This window comes from Amphiura filiformis, chromosome 7, assembly GCF_039555335.1.
Source record: "Amphiura filiformis chromosome 7, Afil_fr2py, whole genome shotgun sequence".
Taxonomy (NCBI): domain Eukaryota; kingdom Metazoa; phylum Echinodermata; class Ophiuroidea; order Amphilepidida; family Amphiuridae; genus Amphiura; species Amphiura filiformis.
The window spans coordinates 58,374,879-58,391,301 of NC_092634.1; the positions used below are offsets into that span (position 1 = coordinate 58,374,879).

The window sequence follows — 16,423 nt, forward strand, 5'->3', positions numbered from 1 at the left end:
CTGTCCCGATACATCCCTTTTTAAAGGGATTTTTATTAGTAGATGAAGGTTAAAACCTATTTCAGAATCAATCAGAGAGCAACATAGAACATTTGCACAATATTTTTGTGGGACCTGAGAGCACATCAGATATATCGAATTGTATTCTGAATACAAGGAATGTCCTACTGATAACAAATAATTTTCATATTTTGAAATTAGAGATATAATACAAATTTTATGGCAAGTTAGTAAAATTTAATGTTTAAATATTTTTGATATATTTAACAGTCCTGGAAGTCAACTTATTTATAATTCTAATGATATGTATACTTTATGTAGCAGTGATGAAAAACCGACCATCAATTGAAAATGTTGACCTTTCATATTGAAGACATATATTTTTTTTGGAAAATATATATAAATCTTCAGTACGAAATGTCGAAATGATCATATGATGTGCGGCTTTTTATCCAAGCTACATGCACTGTAAGCACATATCATTAGATTTATGCGATTTACTTTGAGGAAAATTATTTAATATCATCAGGACATTACACATATTCAAAATGTGATTCGACATGTCTGATGTGCTCTCAGGCCTCACAAAAATATGTGAAAACATCGCTATCCGAGCCCTTAAGGCATATGACCAATACAAAATAATAAAAAATAAAAAAGCTGAGTTGAAAGTATTATTCACCGTGGAAGTGATAATGTAACCATGTGTAACAGGATTAATTATACCATAGCAATACGCTGGCAAAGTTACGTAATAATCGGATTAACTACCATAGCAATAGGTGAAAACAATTTTTGAATATACCGCGCTGCACTGATACGTTCACGCGGTACCTCTTCATTGAACCATATCATGCTGATTACTTGCACCTGTAAGATTAGTATCTTTGAAAGGACCAGTATTGTATTCAATCTATAATTGCAGACCTACACAGGTGATGAGTGTAACCTGCTTGTAGTGCAGCGCGATATGTTCAAAATTGTTTTCACCTATTGCTATGGTAATTAATCCGATTAATTACGTAACTTCGCCAGCATATAGATGAATACAATTTTTGAATAGATCGCCCTGCAACCTGCACTACAAATTTTGTTCCTTTGGTACCTATGCATTGAACCATAGATGTAAAAGAAATGCTGATCACTTGCACCTGTAGGATTAGTATCTTATTGTATTCAATTTATGATTGCAGATACACAGGTGATGAGTGCAACCTGCCTGTAGTGCAAGGCGATCTATTCAAAAATTATATTCCTCTATTGCTCTGGAAGTTAATCTGATTATTATATAACTTCCAATAGACAGCAAATAGACCCTTTGCAAATTAACCAACCGGAACGGTATAACAATTGAAATGGCAGCCATGCTGGAGGACAGATTACAGAGGGACAGGTCTCTAGATCGATTCCACAACCATTCATACCTATCACCTGTTTTATTGTAGTATCATGCAAATTAGCTGTTGATATCTTATGGAGGACAGAATTTATTTAAATGAGGATGACTCTGTGTTGTATTGAATACCCTCTATAGAATTTAAAAACAAGGCCACTTCTGAATTCTAACAAGCGGGTTGAATCATTTTGCTCTCAGCTAAAGAACTTCTGAATTCTAACAAGCAGATTCAATCATTTTGCTGTCAGCTGGAACTAAAAGAACTTCTGAATTCTAACAAGCGGGTTGGATCATTTCGCTGTCAGCTAGAACTAAAAGAACTTCTGAATTCTAACAAGCGGGTTGAATCATTTTGCTGTCAGCTAGAACTAAAAGACGTCATAATATGCCTTCGTAAGTATATGTTCAGGCACATTAACCTGTTTCTGTAAAACATGATAATAATATAACAGGTGATGAGGGTAGTGATGAGATGTGGGAAGAGGATTGAGGCAATGTTGAGTTGGGCTTGGTTTATGTGACTCTAGTGTGTTGCATGAGGCTTCACATTGTAGTTTTGATTATAAATGCACCACAAAAAGAAAGTCCCCACTAGATCAAGGGGTTGTAACTTTAAAACACAATTAATTTAAAGCAATAAACTTGATATGAACATGAGGAGAATTTTGTTAGCTGCAGTGTAATACCAAACTTGTGTAAAACCAAATCAGAACAATACAAAAATCATGATTGAGTAACATTTGGTGTGATTTTGAAAAGTTGTAAATTTAAATGGATTGTGCTGTGTGAAATTGCATACCCTAGCACGCAAAAATCTACGGAAAAATATCGTAAAAAGAGGATGCTAGGATCACAAAGTACTCCTTTAATTGTTCATACTGCCGTATGTGTCGTATTATTGTCAATATGACCCTAAATCCGACATGTCAGAATAAATTGTCCCTTTTCAACACTTTACGACACATAACAAAATGAAAAAAAAATTACATGCTATTTTTTCCGAATATACCGTGCGATCATGTTTTCATCAGAAAGTCAAAAATTACCTCCCAAAATTGACCCAAACACAGAAGTAGAACAAACCAGGAAGTATATTTACACCGGAAGTCGGCAATCGTAACTCATATCGGGCGATTTTAAGCTTATCTATAGACTTTACGAATTTCGACACATGTCGATTATGTCATATTTTTTCCCCAACGAAGTGTTGAATTAGAAATCATGTGTCGATAACAGGTCTAGAATCAGTAAGTTTGCATCAATAAGCTTGAAAATAAAAGCAACTTGAGTCATTCCAAAGCAGCAGCTTCACATGATGGATTGAACATGAGTGAAAATACAATGAAAAAGTGATGATACATGGTTGACAAGTGTTGGGTATAAATAGCCGGTATAGCCGTCACTAAGAATACATCATAAGATGAACATTAGACATGAATCGGTAGCAATGTGTTAGCTTGAGTGAATTTTGATGCATTAATGTTGAGTGTTTCAGATTTGATTTAAAGGCTAAAAACAGAGCTCTGTCTCAAACTCTGTGGTAGTTTCAAAAACGAATACAGAATGCATTCTTTTAAAGATTTTTATTTTTATTTATTTTTTTAAGATTAAGTACATAGCATAAAATTGTGGTTGATTGAAGTTCAAATAACAGTTTTATATCTAAACAATGCGTATCAGATCAAGTCAATTTTCTTCAAAATATATCTCAGAATTTTATGATTTTATGGCAAAAAACTAAAAAAAGAAGAAAAGAAATAAAAAATGAATTCGCTGATTCAGGTGACGTGGACGCACTAAGAAAAACAAATGTGCACGGTGACTTTGAGACATAGCATTTTTTAGACTGATGTGAAGAAAATTGATGTGGACTCCAATCAATGGCAAGTGTTTTGGCAGCACCCAAATTGTGTTTTCCATGTAAAAATAAATCAAATGCAATTTACATCATTAAAAGTTTAAAAAAAAAACCCAACCAACCCTATTTTTTATGTTATGCCAATCAAACAATTTTCTTTTTTTAGGCCTAAGGGATATGCACTGTTTCGTTGGCTGGGCCAGTGAAATACCTGTGGCTACTGTTTTGCTGTAGTGCTTGGCATGCAAAGGCTCTCGGGTTTGAATCCCACTAAAGCAAACAACTTCTGTGTTAGTTTTCTTGCTTTATTTCCTTCTTTCCCTTCCAGTTGCCAAATAGCACTTGGAATGTTGGGGCTAATTTAGTGACGAAAAAGTATCAAATTGAAAATTGGCTCGCAAACACAAAATTTGGGGCCAAAACTGTGCAATTAAAAATTTGTGTTTAAATTTGACAAAAATGAAATGACAGCTGACCCTGATATGCCACTGAACATGTAAATATGTGGACCCCTCAAAAAGATTTTTACAAAGACCACATTGCATTTGATAATATATTTCCACAGTTACTCTATAGCCTCTCAGTAGTGACCTATTATGGTTACATCAATAAAACAAACTAAGCACCGACCTGCACAATTCTATGTACATAGCCGATTGCAATGCATTCACAACGCACCTTACAGCCCTCGGTCATATTGTGGCCATGCGTCTGTCGATGTCGATATGTCAATTTTCCAGCAATGCTCTGAATGAAAATATTACCTCTATAATATTTCTAAATTCCATGTGCTGCCTTTTGATAATTTTTCAACATGTAATTTTTTTTTTTCAAATTGATCATTACAATGTGTTAAGTTCATTGTTGTCATCTTCAATTACATACTTATGTCACAAAGCACATATAATTTGAAATTCTAAACAATTTCCAAGTTTCAAAATCTTTTAAAAAACAAACAAAATCAAAACATGCACAAGGCAGCACTCAGACTGATCTCTTCTTTTACATAAACTGTTATATTATGATTTATTTAGGTTATTGTGTAATAGTGAAAATATAATAAATGATGGAGCTTCTATTTTGGTTAGAAGGGGCTGTAAGTGCAGTATTTCAGCATATGAAAGACGTGGTTAATTTTGCAAGTATATGAATTAATGTTATTTCAGGTGTTTTTTTATTGTGGTGCTGTGGTCAGCATTTTGCCATCAATTTCATTTAATTCAATGAAAAAAATAAATACAGGTGAGAAAGTGTTCAATAATGAATGATGTATATAAGCCATTTGCCCATTTGATATAAATTTGCTATTTACAGTGATTTGCAAGTGCCCAGAATCATTAGAAGTCGGATTTGGAGTGGTCAAATAAGGAAAAAACACGTTATTAACACACACAAATAATTACAGGATATCAAAATTATAATTTGCCACTGAAGTGTTACGTGTAATCCAATTATCACTATGCCAACTGGATCACGCTTTTGAGTACTGCACCATGATCGAAATGATCGCAACACAAAGTCTATGGCATGTTACTGTCAATTGCAAAAGATGTGTGATCCAGTTACCAGGGAGTTATGTAACCACTTGGCAAATTTTAGGCTCTGTGCTGGACTTGGATACCTGTATCATGATCTAAGATATAACATTTTCCACAATGCTCTCATGCTCGCTGCTCACTTTGCTCGCTATTTGAGGGGCATCACGGTTTCCGAACGGTACAAGTATAAGCGCCAAGTATGATGGATTCAAACCTACACCTGATGATTCAAATAATATGTTTGAATATCAATGTATTTCATATTGTTGCAAAACATATGCCTGGCCTGGTAATGGCCAACCTTTACATTTAAATCAATTGCACTGACTAGAAGAAAGAGTACCTAGTATTGGGCCCATTGTAATTCAATAAGAGATAATAAGCAGATATTGAATTATCTATTTAACTAGTTTATGGTGTTTTGTCTGGACTTGTCTATTAAGTAGTCACCAATTCAGTGACCTGTATTAACAATGCTTTGTGTACTGGCCATAGGCTTCATCATAAAAATCCCAAGTTTCAAGAGATATTTTCTGAAATTATCAGGAGCTATCTTAAGAACCATTGAACCAATACTGGACTTGTTTGTACTCATTTTAATGCATTTTTCATGCTGATTCCAAATATGTTTATAGAAATTTACAATTCTGACATTTTTGATACCGATTAACTGTAGCTGAGCCGGCCAATGTCAGGAATCACCATAACTGTTTGTATCCTAATGGGAAAGGAATTTAAGGTTACACGAAGAAACGTATAAAAAACGTATAAAAGACGTATAAAGTTGTTCTCTAAAACAGAGTTTTCTCAGTAATCAAATATCGCAGCGAGTGAAATGTTGGTGCACTGGATGTAGTTTAACATTTTTGTGTGTGTTATATACAAATTTTTAGAATAAGTTTGAAAATCCTTCGTTTAAAGCATTTTTACGCACCATGTTCACAAGATCAAAAACACGTTCCATGAGGTTTTTTTTTTCAAATGTGCGCCCAGTATAAATCCACGCCGAGTGATTGTTTTCTTCTTTTTCGTATTGTACTACAAATCGATCAAAGAAATAATGTTGCCATGGGGAAGAACCAAATACAGTACCGATTAAATTTTAAAAGCCCTTTTTGGGGAAAAAATTTGCAGAATTTGCTTGAGAAAAAGCTGGTTTGTGAAATTATCGATATCTTGATTACGGGACCATAATTTAGACATCTGAATACCTACATTATTTCTCATCATTCTGCCAATTGCTATTCCATTTGATTTTCACTCCAAATTGAAGTTAGTTTTGCAAAAAACGAGGTTTTTCTCCATCGGGTTCGTCCAAAATTTCAGCGCCGACATGCGTGTTTATTCTAAGAGCCATTATGCGGACGCAATTGTAATCAGTCAAATTATAATTATATATCCCTTCGAGGACAGTCAATTTCAGTAAGATGATGTGTGGCGAGCGGATAGAGCGTTAGACTTCGAATCTATTATGATTGATTTTTGTGGGTTCGAGTCCCCGTGTGGCTGAAATTTGTTTTGTTTTTCTCTTTTCTCATTTTTACTTCTGTTCTTCCCTCTCTTCTTTCTCCTTTTCTTTTTCATTTCTTTTTTCTTTCTTTCTTTCTTTTTTATTCACTATTTCTTTATTCTTTCCTGCTCCTGTCGCTTTTATAGTTTTTGTAGGCCTATATTTGGTTGATTCGCTGACTACAGTGATTGATTGTTTTTCACTTTATTAATTCAGAAATTTGTAGGGCTGCTAAGTCTGTTTTGTTGAATATTCCCAAATTCAATTTACAAATAATTGCTTTGTGATGTTGTTGTTGATGTTATTTATTTATTTCATCAAAGACATCAAGGCTCTATAAATTTAATATCAACACGTTTTCTAGACGGTGGCGTATCTTCATGGGGCGGGCATAGGGGCCAGAGGAAGTGCCCCCAATCGATTTTAAAATTTATGAAATCCTCATGAAAATTGCCGAAACGGCTTGTGCCCCCCGCCGCATCACGAGCTCCGGGCACGAGCAGAGCCAAGTTTCATGTGGATCGAAATTCTATTATAATTATTAAAGTAGGCTTACCTCCCGCACGCTTGTTCATTTTCTGCATGGCTGTTTCTGTTATGAACTTACGCCCTCTGAAATCAAGCGCATGAAAAACCTTTCGCTAACCTTAATGTGAAGAAACAACAAAATGAAATAAGGAAAGAAAATAGAATGAAGTACAGATGTATGCAACAGACTGGAGGTTTTTAGGCAAGAGCTATCTACTGAAGATAGCAAGTGCTAGCTTGTGAAGATAGCAAGTGCTATCTACTGAAGATAGCAAGTGCTATCTACTGAAGATAGCAAGTGCTATCTACTGAAGATAGCAAGTGCTATCTACTGAAGATAGCAAGTGCTATCTACTGAAGATAGCAAGTGTTATCTACTGAAGATAGCAAGTTCAAAAATAACATTTAAATGAACATGCTTGTGTTATAGCCAACTCAAATCAATGTCCATAATGTTAGAAAGCAAGTGTTTGCAATTCAATTATTGTTTCTTTGCTATCTGCACATGTAGCATAACATTTGTTAAAGAAACAGGAAGAAGAGAGAGAGAGAGAGAGGGGGGAGAACAAAAGATGCAGACAAACATAACACATGTTAACGTCGGAATTGACCTGGTTTACCGTTCCCATCCAATCAGCTGTTTTCTAAAGAAATAATTAATCTACAAATTGAAAAAGCCCATCCCTTGAGCATATTTGATCCCAACATGACATGATCCTCATAACATTCTCATCTAACAGGACATAGTTCATTAACCCCAATATACTTGTGTATTGATTGGATATGACCTTTGAATAGGTTGGGTGTAAAAATTCATGCTCACATGCTCAAATTTTTAGGTTATGATTGTTACATCGAGGCTTTTGAACTTTGGTGGATGGAGGTGAGACTATTGTGGCTCATAGTGATAATTGCAGAGAAGATAACTTACACTCCCCATAATGCATTGCTTCCAGTTCAATTTTCTGTGCTGATTTGCTATCTAGTGCAACGTGGGTTGATAGTGACCAAATGTACCTAAATGAGTAGAGCACATCCAGAGGTTGCAAATTATTTCATGAAATAAGGAAAGAAAATAGAATGAAGTACAGATGTATGCAACAAACTGGAGCTTTTTTTTCATTTTTCATTTTATTTCATCGACCCATGTCTAGCCAGTTTATTCTCATCTTCAAAACAAATGGATAATAATTTGAACTGAGGCGATATATCATGTTGCAAAGGATTCTGGGAAGGGTAAGATTATTGGATATGAGAAAAATGGTTGCCAGCCAGGCAGCTAGCCAGAAGCCAGGCCAAGATGACCATAACTGTCGGCATATGTGTGCATATTTCATTAGAATCTGACCATTGGCATTGTCTGGGTGTCAAGACATGTGAAGGGTACTGTGGCAGCGTGTTATATGCCACTTTGTGAATGCGTCACAGGCCTTTCCTCAGGTTAGATGACACCTTTGTACCCTTGTGTATAATGGATGGTTTGTGTTCTTGATATTTGAAATCCTGATGGACAACAAAGATGGTAATAGTTGTAATTCGCTGCCGAAGTGACGTAATAAATCGGATGAACTACTATAGCTGAATACAATTTTGACTATATCACCCTGCACTATAAGCAAGTTGCACTCATCACCTGTGTATGTCTAAAATCAAAGATTGACTACAACACCAATGTTTTCAAAGATACTTATCTTACAGGTGCGAGTGATCAGTATGATATGAACGTTCTAGTGCAGGGCGATATAGTCAAAAATTGTATTCATTTATTGCTATGGGAGTTATCTGATTATTACGTCACTTTGACTGCAAATGTGTACATCCATATCAAAACGATGCACTTGTCGGCTCCTACATGTGTCTCATTTTACATAATAGCTAGGAATAAATACCAGACTCATCTCAAGTGGTCACCTCAAATCATACCGAAGTCACTTGATTTAGGAATACAGAGAACATATTCCTAAACCATGTGACCTGGGGATGATTTGAAGTGACCTCTACTTGAGATGAGTCTGGTATTTATTCCTAGCTATTATGTGAAATGAGGCACATGTAGCTGCCGACAAGTGCATCGTTTTAATATGGATGTACACAAATAGTATTGGGGATAAAGAGGGCAGAAGGAAGAAATGTGGATGTCAATGTTATAAAAAGAGTCAGATCCCCCTGTATGGCTGTTACGCTGTACCTAATGGTTAGAAATAAAAAATTGAAAACAACAATTGACAACAAAAAATTTTGAAATGCAAAAAGGAAAATTTGAAAAACAAAATGTGTAAATCAGCTACTTGATTAGCATATTTTGCACTGAAAATCTGATTAGGTTGATAACCTGCTACCCGTACCAAGTTATGTCACTGTACCCCATATGGATCTAAAAATATTGGGGGAAAATACAAATAAATGCATAAATTCTGCTGATCAATTATTTAATCAACATAATTTGCGCTATTAGTTTGAGAACCTCTGGCCCTGCTGCCCTCTACCATTACCAAGTATTGTCACTGTACCACATGCAGATCTCCAGGTATTGGGGGAAAAAACTAACCAAATTGGAAAGCTTTGGATCAAGTGCACACCTCAACTTCCTTCCACCCATCTCTTCACAGCTAAAATCAGAAGGATAAAATTGAAAAGTACAATATGATAAAAGTCATGATGACAAATACACTTGACTGATGACAACAATGATGACACATTTGATAAATGGTGATGACAACAAAGAAAACAAAGATGTCATCATCAACTTATTACATAATGTTCCGTCTTTTAAAATGCATATTTTGTTCAATTTTTTTCACACCAGATTTGTTTTGCATATCTGTAATGTTTACACATGTCCCAAGTCATACCTAATAAGATTCAGTCAAATTCATTGCATTTTTAGGACAACAATAAGTTTATAATAATTATGACTTAAAATCTCATATAGAACACCACAGTTAAGGGGGTACTACACCCATGTGGTAAATTTGTGACTATTTTTGCATTTTTCTCAAAAAATAATAACACACTGGTAACAAAAGTTAAGTATATTATTGGGGCAAGGAATCCAATTACTACACTGAAATTTCAGTGATTCAAGACAAGCGGTTCATTTTTTATGATAAGAAATGAGGTACATCCTAATTGTACCTTATTTCTTATCATAAATAACGAACCGCTTGTCTTAGGTCACTGAAATTCCAGTGTAGTAATGGATTCCCCTATAATATACATAACTTTGTTACCACTGTGTTATTAGTTTTGAAAATATGCAAAAATAGACACAAATTTATCGAGGGTGTAGTACCCCTTAAGCAGCTAAGATAGTGAGTTTTCTTAATTTTACCGTATTAGTTTGGCTTAAAATAAGCAGAAAACTTTCCTGACAATTATTGTTACTAACAATATTTTATAATGTATGCGGAAGAATAACCATATTGAAATTTGACCGAAAATGTTCATGAAGGCTTTAAAAACTGTATATTAGGATGAATTTCAGAAGACAAATTATTTTTGATTATTTAACAGGGCACCCTCTCATAGCAAAATCACATTTTTTGTCTATGCAATAGGTTATTAAATGCATACAATATCACTCTCAACAAGTAGTACGCATTTATTAGCCTATCACATACTGAACTACATTAATTATGCATAAATTTGTATATTTATTTCAGGTGCAGAGAAACATGTCAATATTTAATCAATCTTTTTTTTTAATTTGATATATCGGGCTATTCCAGAAATTAAAGGCATCCCCTAAAGAAGACACGGATTCCCAAATTTTTGCACCATTTTTTGCTCTGGGAATTCCCCCCCCCCCCAAAAAAATGGTCATTATTTTCACAACCCTAAAAAAGACATGGAAATTCCCAAAAAAAGACACCTTTTTATTTTAGGCCATTGTCAAAATGCAAATTCCCATTTTTTTTTGGATAAAATTTTGGTATGGGAATTCCCAAAAATTTATGTTGGTGACAAATGGCAACAACATTTGGTAGCAATGTACCAACCATGAGTGATTTCTCATGAGATTTGATCCTTTTGAAATATATTTTTTATTAAAATTACAAATTTCAGATCAAAAATTGACAGGTTCACTTTTGATCAAACTTTAAAGACCTTTTTAGAGTGCAATTTCTTCCCCTGGGCAGACACTTTTGCAAGTAAGGTGGATGTGTTTTGTCAGATGTGCCTTCAAGTATACAGACTCATACCTGCCAACTGTCCCTATATAAAAGGGACTGTCCCTATTTTTACTGAAACAAAAAGCATACAATTTTACCATGTGTCCCTATTATTGCAAAAATATGACTATAGGCCTAGTATAAATGTATAGGAAATTCAGGAATGTTCCTATTTTCAGATTTATTCAGATCTTTTGCTCTACAAAAACATAAAGTGGCCCAAGCTGTTATAGGACTAATTTGCACCATTGGTTATATATTTGTTTGTAGACCACCAATTTTATTGAAACAACTCGTATAGTAGCATAAGAAATTATCCTTATAACAAGGTAAAATTCAATACAATCAATATGGGACATGTTTGTCTACTATATTAGTTTTTTTTTGTTACAAGCGTAACTCCAATTTACTCGATGCTTGTACACATTTATTTATCATGATTATGTTGTGTATGAAACTGATATCACTAACTAACATTTTCCTCACAGGAAGATATGTCATCAAAGTATAATGCAAGTTCTTCAGATAATATGCCTCCATTGTGAAACAAAGCATCATTTTATGACAGCTTTTCATACATTTTCCCTTGTGGAAAGTGTGTTGTTAACAAAGTTTAATAAAACAAATATTTACATTGATAAAGCATAATTGCAGAAATACAATAATAATAGTAATATGACTTTGAACAGGGCTGATGAGGTAAGAATGTATGACGTCAAAGTACACATCTGTATTAATTTGGGATGAAATTGCCTTGGCAACCTAAAACTAACCGTAATCTTTATCCACAGCCCTAATCCTAATCGTGAAAGGTGTGAAGGCTATTCCAGAATTATATGCTGTAGTTAAGAAAAATATAACAGATTACTGAAAAAGTGGCTTGATTCTAGAATCCCTTGCTGCCAGCCATGCTTGTTGCATTTTATGTACCTCATATTATATTAGATAGGTAGCTCTGCCAGAGCAGTTCTTCTGGGGGTGAACCAAACCTGCCTGGTTATCAAATTGATCAGTGACAAGGTTATCTCTGAATTTGGCACATCTAATTGATCTTTTAATGCTATTGCATCAATTAGGACCTGTTGAATTCAGAGATAACCTTTTTACTGATTAATTTGATAACCAGGCAGGTTTGGATCACCCCAGAAGAACTGCTTTGGCAGGGCTTCCTCTTCAAGGCCTGCTTGTTGCATTTTATGCCCCTCATACATATGTAGTTTTATAAGAAGGCCTAAAAAAAGTTATGTGATTGTCCTTACTGACCGATCTAATCTGAAAAAAAAATTTCATTTTACTGTACAAAAGAATACCGACCCTAATTCTAGAAAACTTGGAAGATAAATATCCCAATTCACACCTATTTGGGCTATTTAGCATACATGTTTTGGCTATGACCTGTAAAAAAAGTTGAAGGAAAAAAAATCACACCAACCAAACTCACCCCTTGGAGGGGATCTGTGGACAATCAAACAATTTCTTTTGGCCTAATGTTAACCCCATGAAAGCTCCATTCTGATTGGTGATTAAAGTGAAGATATCATGTAATTGACCAATCAGAGGCAATGTTAGATCGGCAGGTAGTGCTCAGGGGTTAAAGAGAATGTGCAATGTGTAATGCTGTTGTCATGGTTATTCCTGTATACCTGCATGAACATGCTAACTTACATAGCAAGATGCAATATCTAAGACAATCACATATTGTTGTTTGCTTTCTTCCAGGCATGCTGTGAAATAATCAATGTACCCCCAAAATAACAATGCTCTTTTGTCTTTTTCCATTTTCATTGCTGGTGTGTTTGAACCTGACAGCACGTAAGGAAATAGAACTTGCATTATTTTATTAAAATTCTAACAACTGGTGACAGGCTGTTTTTAATAAGGGAATTTTCTTTACATATTTTCTTGTGGTGGTTAGGGAGCACGTTGGAGTGAGCACACAATCAGCTAACATGACCTCAATGACAGGGACACAGTTCAAAGCCTCTATTAACAATCATAGCTCAAATATGACCTCACATTGTGGAGTATGAGGTTCAAAGGTCATTCTATGAGTATACAAATAAATATGGGTTACAGAACTGTGTCCTGACAGATGAGCATGTTGTAGTGATTAACTCTAATCAGCACTTTGCATTCTTAAGCCCGATTCAGACTTCACATCACGGCCGCAATATCGCAGCCACAATGAAATTTTGAACTAGGTTTTTACGTGCTTGGTGATTCTCATCACACTGTGGAATTAGTTCATTGACCATTGAGAGTTGAACTTTTTCACTCTCTCTTGTGATATTGTGACTGCGCACGTTTGTGATTGGCTGCTGGTAAATCAAGGTCGGCAGAATGACCTCAATGCCCGATGCAGACTCCATATCGCACGATGCTGCGGTGTAAAAAAGCATTGCGGCATTGAGCGATGTGGAGTCTGAATCTTACTTAAGCACAGTTTGCTGTTTCCAATAATACACAAGTTCAATTTGAAGTTATTCTGTATTTTACATAATTATTTTGTGGTCAGGGTGATATTGAGATGATACGCAAGTAAATTGGCGATCCTACATGTATCGGATGGCTGATATGTGCGGCAAATGTGATTTTCCTTTTTGTTTTCCTTTCTCTGTCTATGGGTAATATATGTGAGTAAATTGGTGATCAGGTTAGATATGATTTTAAGTAAATAATTGTCAGGTGAGTGGATGTGATAAATAAACTGAGATCAAAAAGAAACTTATAATTTTTTACAACTTGTGAATCACAAGGTCATATCTTGAAATCCTGTCCATCAAATTCTACCAAAATTACACACATGTTTACTTCAATACTCTACTCTTAACACATGTCAGTAACCAATCAGTTATCCAACTGACACAACAGCAAAATGCACTGACATGGAACAGCTTCCTGGACCACATTCACAGCTCAGCCCTGTTTCATGAAAAAAGTGTATGAAAAGCAGAAAGCAGCACCGTTTTATCATCTGTGTAAGGATTTTGTGTGCATTCTCACAGATTTTTTGAGCTGGGTGCCAAATGTTGGGCTGTGAAAGTGGAGGAAGTCCAGGAAGCTGTCCCATGACAGTGCATTTTGCTGTTGTGTCAGTTGAACAACTGCTTGGTTACTGACATGTGTTTTGAGTAGAGTATTAAAGTAATCCTGTGTGTAATTTTGGTTCATTTTGATTGACAGTATTTTAAGATATGACCTTGTGATTCACAAGTTGTAAAAATGTAGTACCTTGTGATTCACAAGTTGTAAAAAATGTAGTACCCCTTAATTAATTATGGAATTATTATAAAATATATAGAATAGATGCCCTCTTTGTTTATTTATTTATTTTATTTATTTATTTAACCTGGAACATGCAATCAGTGACCAGCACTGTTCTCCCTTTGCTGCCCAGGATACAACACAGATAAACAACAAATATGTATTTAAAAATATAAAAGTCATAAAATTAATACCATATTAATACACATACTAGCTACAAGAAATTAAAATAACATAAGATTATTACATTAAAAAAATGCTGCATAAAAGAGTAAGAAAATTACTCAACAATGGAATACAAATACCCATACATGTTGCACATCACAGCTCTAGGTATGATCAGGATTTTTTGAACGGCTACATCACACTAGATTTAAAGTCAAGTTTGTGTATAGATATTATGCATTATCTTATATATCATTAGCTATATATATATATATATATATACAAAGTAATGAACTAAAGTTTATTTATATATATATATATATATATATATATATATATATATTAACCTGGATTCTGTTGAATATATACAAAGTAATGAACAAAGTTATATTATATATATATATATATATATATATTAACCTGGATTCTGTCGAATATATACAAAGTAATGAACTAAAGTTTATTTATATATATATATATATATATATATTAACCTGGATTCTGTTGAGTTGATGTCAGTGTGGTGATGGGTATTGGGTAATGGTGATGTGTAATGGAATATTCCATCAAAAACCCTTACACCCCCTGTAGAAGACATAACCATAATCTTCAACACAGGGAGTGTGAATTTTAGATGGGGTTACCTGAATGGGGTGACTCCAGTTGAAATCTACACCCCCTGTGTGAGAGATTAAGGTCATGTCTTCCATAGGGGGTGTGGACTTTAACTGGAATAGCCCATTGTCAATGGTAGTCATAGAAACGAAAGGAATTTTTGCATCAAAGTGAAAGGTTTGTAATAGTAAGAGAATGGAGATATTTGCACTTAATTTTTATGGTGGTGGTCAGAGACTAAGAATTTGTTCCACTTCAAATATTAATATTGTTTGCACAGAAATGGAAGAATAATTCTACTGTTTTGTTCTACATTTCATTATTATATTGACTTGGTGTACGTCTCTCGTAACAGTTGATATGATAGATTTAATATTTGAAATAGTAAGAGAATGGAGATATTTGCATTTGTGGTGGTGGTCAGAAAAGAATTTGTTTCACTTCAAATATTAAAATTATTTGCACAGAAATGGAATTGGTTCTCGATAATTCTACTCCTTTGTTCTACTTTTCATTCTTATTTACTTGGTGTATGTCTCTCGTAACAGTTGATGATAGATTAAATATCGACTGCTCATTGCCAGATGTAGGTAAGTACAATAGCTGCCCTGTGAACATTTGGCAATATACATACAGTATATTGTATACTCATCTACACATGGCAGCTACTGTACTTGCCACTTCTGGCACTGAGCAGTAAATATGAAAGCAATGGATTTTATAATGACTTGTGCGAATCTGATCATTTCCTTTGTGGATATATATATCACCCAATTACCATATATTCTCTAATAAACGTCCCCCTAAATGCCCCACCATATTTTTTCCATCATACTGTTCCATAAATGCTGTCAAAATTCCATATACAATACCCGTATTTTCAAAGATGCGATAACACGATTGTGTATGGCCGTTATTATTGACAGTGTTTGAAATATTTCTAAAAATTCCTTATTGTTTGCGGAGCACTGCCAGATGATACTAGCATTTTTAATGGGAATCACCATTGTTAAAAAAACTCAAATTAACACCCCTCTTCTAAAAAAATGTTAAGCCCCCTGTGGCGTTTATTAGAGCATATACAAATTGATGGGAAATTGATGACACGTTTGTTTTAGAGTGGACATATTCAAAGAACTGATTGGTGATTGAACTGATGAATGAGGTGTGTTTAAAAATATCATGTGCAAATCGTATGCAGACATTTTGGTGTATTTTTCATTTGAACCTGAACCTGTTACCATCAGGCAGTAGCAGTTCTATAGTTCTATAGCAACTGGCTGACTGTCTTCTCCATTATTAGGTGGACTGGGGTTTTCTACAAGTTTTTTGTAGAACTTGTCCCCTGTTCTTGTTTGTAAAATTGGCCTTGTTGCG

The 16,423-nt window shown here is 34.6% G+C and overlaps 1 protein-coding gene across 5 annotated transcripts in view; it reads left to right on the plus strand.

Annotated features, from left to right (window-relative positions):
- The window catches only part of LOC140157401 (uncharacterized), a 289,061-nt gene that overhangs the window by 108,445 nt on the left and 164,193 nt on the right, over window positions 1-16,423 (plus strand). The window contains exon 1 of one of the 5 annotated variants that reach the window (XM_072180587.1): window positions 1,616-1,789. The exons of the other annotated variants lie outside the window; for them this stretch is intronic. Within the exon in view, the coding sequence (XP_072036688.1) occupies window positions 1,782-1,789 (8 nt within the window). The 5' untranslated portion in view covers window positions 1,616-1,781. Of the gene's footprint in view, window positions 1-1,615; window positions 1,790-16,423 lie in introns of those variants that run through there. 5 annotated transcript variants of the gene reach the window in all.